The sequence below is a fragment of the Scophthalmus maximus genome, chromosome 16, assembly GCF_022379125.1.
Source record: "Scophthalmus maximus strain ysfricsl-2021 chromosome 16, ASM2237912v1, whole genome shotgun sequence".
Lineage (NCBI taxonomy): Eukaryota > Metazoa > Chordata > Actinopteri > Pleuronectiformes > Scophthalmidae > Scophthalmus > Scophthalmus maximus.
In genome coordinates, this window is record NC_061530.1 from 8,506,658 (window position 1) to 8,515,479 (window position 8,822).

The 8,822-nt window shown below is 39.4% G+C and overlaps 2 protein-coding genes across 3 annotated transcripts; both read left to right on the forward strand.

Annotated features, from left to right (window-relative positions):
• The first annotated feature begins 197 nt into the window (after positions 1–197).
• Positions 198–4,011, forward strand: cby1 (chibby homolog 1 (Drosophila)). Of its 2 annotated transcripts, none has more exons than XM_035611714.2 (6): positions 198–345; positions 585–683; positions 955–1,060; positions 1,168–1,280; positions 1,719–3,027; positions 3,928–4,011. In XM_035611714.2, the coding sequence occupies exons 1-5, from the start codon at positions 340–342 to the stop codon at positions 1,797–1,799; spliced, it is 405 nt and encodes a 134-aa protein (XP_035467607.1). In that variant the 5' UTR covers positions 198–339; the 3' UTR covers positions 1,800–3,027; positions 3,928–4,011. The 2 variants fall into 2 exon arrangements, with proteins under 2 accessions (XP_035467607.1, XP_035467606.1); XM_035611713.2 differs by having other exon boundaries at positions 258–433.
• Positions 2,887–7,302, forward strand: pdap1a (pdgfa associated protein 1a). The gene is made up of 6 exons (XM_035611712.2): positions 2,887–3,027; positions 3,928–4,010; positions 4,103–4,177; positions 4,731–4,855; positions 5,024–5,175; positions 6,071–7,302. The coding sequence occupies exons 1-6, from the start codon at positions 3,015–3,017 to the stop codon at positions 6,103–6,105; spliced, it is 483 nt and encodes a 160-aa protein (XP_035467605.1). The 5' UTR covers positions 2,887–3,014; the 3' UTR covers positions 6,106–7,302.
• The last annotated feature ends 1,520 nt before the right edge of the window (positions 7,303–8,822 follow it).

The window sequence follows — 8,822 nt, forward strand, 5'->3', positions numbered from 1 at the left end:
GAACGAAGCAATCACCATGGTGATGCGTTTACGTTTCATGGATGGTACCAAACGTCTCCCACGTAGGGGTATTTATGTTCTTCTCATGTGACATAGAATGTAAAACTGTGCACATAACGCTATACATAGGAGATTCAACCTCTGAGCTGCATTGGAATATCTTTAAATTCGTGTTGTTGTGCAATTCTATTGAACCGATTCACAGTGTAGCCGTGCAACATTTCAGAGAGTTGCCCTTTTAGCCTTTTTTGAACATTTCACACATGCGCAGTAGCGACCGTGGTTTGTTTGGCGTTTATTTCCTGCCACCACGTTACGGTTTTTTAACAAATAGTCTTTATGGAGGTAAATATGTTGGCTGTATATGTTTTCAGTGACACACACAACTACTAACCCGCCTGTGGGGCAATCGACCGTTTCAATTAAATGTCAGGTATGAGTAGTGCTCACAGCTAGCGACCGTTAGCCGCCTAGCATTAGCACGGCAGTTGTACCGCGAGTAGCGAAACGTAAACTGTGACTATGTGATGATGTTGTCGACAAGAAATACCAACGCTGCTGTTGTCGAACCGTCTCTTGTACAGAGTTTTAAAACGTCACTGAAGATGCCGCTCTTCGGGAACACGTTCAGTCCGAAAAAGACTCCTCCTCGCAGATCTGCCTCACTGTCCAGCCTCCACACGGTGAGTTGAGAGAACTAATGTTCTCTCACACACACAGACACACAGTTCTAATGAAGAGCATCGACGAGTTGGTACAAATGAAGATCGCATCCTTGCATCACACTATTTGATCTAAAATCTAACGGATTAAATAACGTAAAGTGAAACTGCTTAGATGTACATTGTGCAAAAAGAGATTCAGCTTTACAATGTGTTGTCTATTCTCCATCAGGCGAGCATGCAGGCTGAACTTTTTTTCCCTTTTTTTTCTTGCATTCTCAACTCCTTTTAGTTGGATCGTTCAACAAGAGAAATAGAGCTGGGCCTTGAATGTGTAACTCCTGTGATGAACCTCGGGGGTCAGAGCATGAAATTTGAAGAGGGGCAGTGGATAACAGGTAATAACTTTGATAACCGGACCACCTATGCAGGCTTTGCTGTATGTGCTTCATTGTATGTTCCCTACGTAGTGTTTGTTCATAAATTTTCCTGTTTATTATAACAGAGTCTGGTGAGAATACGTCTGGGAGGGAAGTGCAGCGACTAAAGAAAAGAAATGTACAACTGGAGGAGGAAAACAACCTCCTGAAACTAAAGATTGAAATCCTCCTGGACATGGTAAGAGTCGAGCAGCTTTATTCAGTCTTTATTTTACATGACACTGATTCAGTGACCTGGAATAAACCGCTGTTTGTCTTTTGTGACAGTCTAACACTGATCTTATTAAAAGTAGAGCTTTTAATACATGGAACACCTTAAGAGACATGCTTGCAACTGAGGATACGGCGGAGGGCTTTTGGCCTTGTGATTAGCGCGTCTGTCTCCCATACCTGAGGCTGCAGATTTGAGCCCCGACCAGTGCAGTTAAAATATCAATATCAAACTATATTTCTCCAAAATCGCTTACTGCCCCTTTAATACATTGTAATTATACACTTGATGGTGATGGATGATGGTGATTGATGGTGGAGAAAATTGTAATTGCTGATGGTGAATGATGTTGCTTGATGTCTTACTGAGGTATCAACTAGCGGATATCTAATCTTTCCCTTCCAGATGACAGAGACGACTGTAGAGTACCACCTGATGGAGAAAGAAGTGGAAGATATAAAGATTCAACATCGAAGGAAGAAATGACAGATCAGATCTGGTTCTTTCATCATAGGAAATGTTCTTTTTAAGGTTTTTTTGTATTCACGATAGATTGAAGTTTGTTTTCTTTCTTATCTTATGTTGTTGTTTTTTTCTTTTAAACAATAGATCATGAATTTTCTCACAATGAGAACACGTGTTGAAGGTCTTGGCCCTGCTCGTATTTAAAAGCAGGTAAAGATGTGGCAAAGGACTAAATAAGCTGTCAAAGTTGTTTGTCTGATAATTTGTAAAAACCTGTCTTTTTAACTATCACCATACTTTAAGCTTAGTACTTTAAAATCTGCAGGTGCACTGCATATGAATTATATACATTTCTGTTGTCTGTCAGATGTATATAATTTATATAATGTTCTTCCTATTTCTTTTACAATAAAATGTTCCAATTGTAGTTGTTTTGGTGTCTGGAAAAAGGAACTATAAAGTCAGATATATATTGACACCAGGTAAATTTTAAATGCAATTTAAATATTTACATGGGATGAATAGATAGATAAATGAATTGGTCTGTAACCCAAAAAACCAAAACAAAGGCTTTGGATAAAAACAACAAAATGTACCTTATCAAATTAATTTCCCATCATTTATTTTAAGGAGATATTGCGTTCATTTTCACTTCATGACAGTTTGACAGTCATGACAGTCTGTGATTTACAGTTATTGATTTTATTATGAACTCCGCCAAAGAGGTTATGTTTTCATTGACATGATGAAGAAGCATCCTGATGCGAAGTGTGAGTGCAGCCAGATTGAGGCCGTAAAACCTGTTCGCCTGCAGTGAGTTAAATACTCAAAGGAAGTTATTAAAGCCTACGGAGAAGTGGCAAAGTTATTAGAAACCGTCCTCAATTAACTGAACCATACTCTGTTCAGAGGGAAAGGAGTTCCGTCGCTCCACCGAGCTGTACCTGTTGAAATGACGGCGATCTGACTGATGGGGGCAGCAACGCGCCATCGATGCGTCTGGCCTGCCATGTCGAGCAGTAGAAGAAGACGGCGGCACTGATTGACGTCACGGCGTGCTCGGCTGCTGCTACCGCCGAGTTGCTACTTGTGTTTGTGCTACGACAGCGGGAGACGCGAAGTAGTCGTTAGCCTTTTCTTCTAGCGCTTTAAATTACCCGGTTTTTTACCTGTACGAAGGTCCAGACATCGGCGTCACAGCAGCGCACTCTATCCGTATAAACATCAGTTTTAATAATGCCTCGAGGCGGTGAGTACTGCTATTATAATCGATGTAACATGCTAACTTATTTTAGCTAGCGAATTCCAGCTAGCGAATTGTTAGCTAAGGTGTCATGAATTCCGGTTGAAGCCTCACATGCTTAGCCTATAGAATGCTAGCCGGTTAGTTGAGTGTATTTGACGGGTATGGGAGATTCGGGGAAGACAAAGCGAAGGTACCGGTCGCTCATGTGTGTCTCGTAACACCTGGACATGAACACGGCTACCCGCTTGTTTGTAACTCTAACACAGTTAACGGTTTGAAAGGTTCGCTCTTTGGCGACTTGTGATTTACCGCTAGTACCATGTGCACGGGAGATAGCTCCGAGTTGCTTTAAAGCGTGTACGTATAGGAATTCCTTTCAGTCTTTCACTATTACCAAATACTTAACGCTTTATAAAAGTATTTGCTAGCTATTCAGTTGGCTGATGCGGTGTACACTCTTCTTGTCCTACGCTCCGTAGCCATAACATTAGCCGGTGAACGGAGCTGGCCCTCCGTGAACGTGGGACCCATCTCCCACCACACACAGTCTCTGCGTCTATTCACTCTAACATCGTGACATATGCAGAACTGTTAGTGCAGACACGATCTGTACATTTGTCACTGACTGGGGTTGGACACAAAAACAGCAACGTATGTCCCATAGAATCGCATCTAATGATTAATCACCTCCATCTATGGCGTCAGAAATTGTCATGACGTTTTTCTCTCAGGATGGTCAGTGCAGACTCAAATTAACGTAGTACTCACTCAAGAGCTACTACATTGAATATACATGATATTTTACATGTGTTGAGTAGCTGTTTTGAAGTGAACTTGGTGGTGTGCCTTGTATATGGAAAATGTTGACTTGCCAGTGGAAAAACTCTGTCGACCGTGTTGCAGGGAAAAGGTGTCACAAGGGCCGGGGAAAGCAGTTCAGCAACCCAGAGGAGATCGACCGGCAGATGAGACAGCAGAAGGAGCTGGTGAGTCAAAGACCTGGTGGGAGCCATGTAGTTGCTGTCAAATCCGATCAGGTGTGATTTAATTTTGTACTTTTTTACGTGTATGTCAATAGGAAGAAAAGGGCGGTGCAGAAAAAGAGAGCTCTTCAGACTCTGAGGAAGAGAGCAGCAGTGATGACGAATCTGAGGTGAGTGATGACCAGGTTTTACTAATGACATGATTGAAACTGCTTGGTTTGTTAACTTGTTGTTAATTTGTCCAATATAAGGAATTGAAGAAGATTAAAGATGTTTTAGTATTTTGTATTTCAGGTGTTTCTGGTGACAAATATGCTAAGACAGTCTGACAGCTCAGAAGGTCACAGACATCTATACACCTTCTGTGATGTAGTTCCCTATTTGTGGTTGTTGAATCTTTCTAGCAAGACACTGAATTACTGACACTGCACCTAATATTCACTGTTGAAGTTTGGCCTTGGTAAAATGGATTTGACTCTTAAAAACTCGCTGTCCGTGTCTAATACAGTTTACTTTTTGCCTAGTCATCAGAGGGAATAATAATATCTGAAATGTGTTTTTTGAAGGATGAGCATACACCCAAATAATATTTGATTACATTCTCACATTAGCAGGAAGGCAATAAACACATTTATTTACAAGCTCTGTGTTGGTAGCTGGTGCCATCTTCCTGTTATCACTGAGGTTGTAAAAATGTTGTCTTTGTTTTTATTTTTTACACAGAACAGAAAGAGGAGTGGAGTGGAGGGTCTTATAGAGATCGAGAATCCAAACCGTGTGTCTCAGAAGAGCAAGAAAGTGGCTGAACTAGATGTTACGGCTCCCAGAGAGCTGACACGCAGAGAGAGGTGAGTGTCACTCAAAAAGGCTTTGTTTGGTTTTGTTGTGTATTTCATTTTGTTGAACTCATAAAATTACAAATGGTCTTTATCCCTGGTTTGTAGCATCAGGTTCTTCATATTTGTGGGAATTAAAGCGTAACTTTATCTCACATGAGTTCTCATCTATAATCTCAGAGAGGAGATAGAGAAGCAGAAGTCAAAGGAGCGCTACATGAAACTCCATCTCGAGGGGAAGACGGATCAGGCCAAGGCTGACCTTGCCAGACTTGCCATCATCAAGAAACAGAGGGAGGATGCTGCCAAGAAGAGAGATGAACTCAGGAAAGGTGAGAGAAAAACAAACAACATGCATCCTATACATTTAAAACGATGTGTATTAAGGGTGGATATTATCAATCATGCTGCAGATTTGAATAGTTTTGTTAAAAAATTCAAAGTACTAGAGGTGCACACAACAACAAACAGTTATATCACTTCTGGTGCTTCTGATTATCTGGAACACTTCACTTGAGTTCAGGACATAAACTGGACCTGTATGAGGATATACTTTAAAGCTAATAGCTCAGAAACATCACCAACAGTTATTGCTTTGTGCTGGTTTTTGTGGCTTTCAGGAAATGAGCAAATTACACACTTAATAACAACCAGTCCCTACAGAAGTTAGTCTGAGTTTTGTGGGGATAAATTCATCTTTTTTAAAGCAAAAACGTGATGCCTGTTTTGTCTTTGCAAATGCAAATTGTTGCAAATTCTGAATTATTTGATTTCTTTTGATAAAGCTTTCCCAACATGTTTTAACGTTTTATTTGAGACTTTATTTCTAAAACATTTTCTGAAATGCGCACCGACATGTACGTTTACGCGTCATTTTTGGGCACATGCATAGACTTTCATTATTTTCCTGGACACTTAACCTAACCTTAACCATCGACCCAAAAATCTACATCAAGACACTGCTCCTGTCTCACACAGAAACTACAAAGATGGTCACATTTGCAGTGTTTTGACAAAACTGTAATGTGTCGTGCAGAATTTCCAGGGATTGGTTGAATTTGCATTAATTTTTGCAATCATGATTTTTGAAAAATCCTGGAGGGACTGAACTTTGGTACCACTGACCTGCAATTTAAAAAGTTACTAATTGTGACATGATGATTTAGTATACTGAATGAAATTAAAAGCATCACATTATATTTTGTCAATTCTTTTTTTTTTTATTAGACAAAGAAGCAGAAGATGCCAAAGGGAAGCGCTAGACCTCCATCCGTAAGCTTCATCACGCACTTCAGTCTCAAAGGGATGGAGAGAGGAGGAAAACGGGGAGGGGACCAAATGCAAGTTGTGTGAGATCAGGGGTGCTCCTGAACTCCTGTCCCTCATTTTCAAATCAGAGGGTTGTGGGTCTTCCACAACAGTGTGGTCAGGACAGGGGGGGGCTGGGTGGAGAAAGGCAAGATAAAGAGGAATGCAACATTTGGGATGCCTCTAGTGTTCTTTAAAATTTCAAGAGGCAACATTTGCAGGTTTTCCAAGTGCTTCACTGCCTCTTCACTTTTCTTCACTGACCAGGGTTTTAATTCTGAAGCTGCTGGAGTTATTTTCATTCCTTTTGATTCATACATTTTTACAAACTTATCTAATACAAGTTTATGACTGGACAGGTATTACAGTGAGGGTGCATGAGAATTCCTTGGTGCTTTACTTTTCTTTCCATCTCACTGGTTTCATAAGAAGGCAAATCAGTGAAATGGGGCGAAAAGAACACTATTCAGAGGAGAAACGGACATATAGGAAATATACTATGGAGTTATGTTTTTTTTTGTTTTGGTTTAAAAACGGTATGCTGTACCTCAGCTGAGTGTATCTGGTTTCATAATGCAATGATATAATTTCATTAGTTTTCAGCCCCTTTTATGATTTTGGAGATTTACAGAGTTTGAAGAATTAACTGTCCCATCTGCCACAATATGTTTAGAAAGGTTAAACTTATCACTGTTAGTTCAAAGGTTTTTCAAAATGTGTTCTTTCGTCCTTTGCTCAAAGCACCAGGAATATTACTTGATTCGCCTGTGATGAGCAGTTTTTAATGGTTGAACATCAGTACTGGAAAGCGTCGTCTCAACCTGCCTCAGTGACTGTGGCCTTGCCCTGTTTCTGATGGGATCCTCTGTGGTCCCGCAGGAGCGATCGCGTCTTCTGTTGCCTTTTTCAAAGTTTACACAAAGCCTGTAAATGTTCTCTGTCCTGTAATTAAACCACTGCAAAGAACCTTCACTCAGTTAGTTTGTCAGGTATTCTACATCAGCACCAGTAATAATAACATTCTCCAAAATGATCACAGACTCGACTCCTCTCTGACCGCCAAACTTTATCACCTTTACAATGACGACGTGCACCGCAGGGCATTTGTATGATTTGGACTGCACTGTGGAATTGGAAATGTCTTAATCGGGGAAAAAACAGGATTCTCTATCATATGGAAATAGTTTAAAGAACAGTTGATACCACAACGTGTGAGAAATGGAGCCACATCATGAAAATGCATCACAAGTTTTCCCTCATGTATTTGAAGTCATTTAAAAAAAATAAAATCATTGGTAGATAAAATACTATATTGCGTTTAATGTTCAAGTGTGAATGTTAATTTGTTCTTGTTGGTCACAAGCTGGAGGTTGTAGAAAAGACTCGCATGACTAGATTTTGACTGTTGAAACAAGTCTTGTGCATGTTGTTAATGCCACCACTAGACTGCAGCATTTGACCAACACAAACCTCCACCTGAACATCTGGATGTTCGGCAATACAGAGGGTTGAAAGTTGGATGCTGTTGTGCCTCATTCTAAGAGGAGAATTTATAAAGATCACAACCAGTCAAGTCTTTTGTAAAAAGGAAGCAGCATCTGGAAACATGGAATACAATTTAATTTTAGTTATAAATTAATCAAGTGTATCTTGAGAATTCATCTCTTTTTAATGAAGCGTAATCACCTCCTGCTTACCTCACATTAACATTTGTTTTATTTCATTCAGACAAATTTTATTACCAGCATTCTTTTTCCATAGCCTGTTCTCATTAAGCACCCCCCATAACTTAAATTTGATAATGCCCTGTTTAATCCCATTATCTTTATTCGACAAACAAAAGAATCTGTTATCTTGTTGACTTATAAAATCTTCTCACATTTCCATATCTGTCTAAATATTGCTATTATTACAACCAGTAGGCGTTAGCTGCTCTTAATTTGGGTGCCGTTCATAATCTTCATTGCCACAAAATGTTTCCTGAACCATAAAATACAGTTAAGCAGCCATAGTCAATATATGTTTTCGGCTGAAGCAGACATCTATTGTCAGAGAGAGGAAAGAACAATACACAAAATAAAATCAAAGATAATAACACTTAAAAATAATAAAAGTAAACATAAAAAGGAGTTGCTGTTGTTTTAACATCTTGTTTCCAAAAAGGTCTGTTGCTGTGTCAAAGGCCAAATAAAAAAAGTTGCACTCAAAAAACTCAAAGCTGATAATATGTGACAAGAATCAGCCACCTTAAAGTACAGAATATAAATGTATAATAATAAAAAAAACAGATTATTAAATGGCACATTTAAATTTAAAAATACAATTGCATCCAGCAGCACTGACAGTTTCCTCTTTTGGTCTTTTCATGTCCTTTCACTTCTGTAACACACAGTTATCATTTACAGAAGTACAAACTTACCACAACCTGCAAGGACCATATTTCGTGAGGGAAAAACAGCTCCAATTACAAGCAGGGGTACAGCACTTCATAAACTAAGACATTTAATGAGACGTTGATCTGAGAATATTATCCAGAGGTATATCGCATTGAGATTCAGGTAATTGTACATTTTTTCCTCTGGAAAACAAAATAAAAATAACATTATTATTCCTTGTACAATCGCATAGTTAACACCACATCCCCTACTCATCTGTGAATACATGTAGTAGT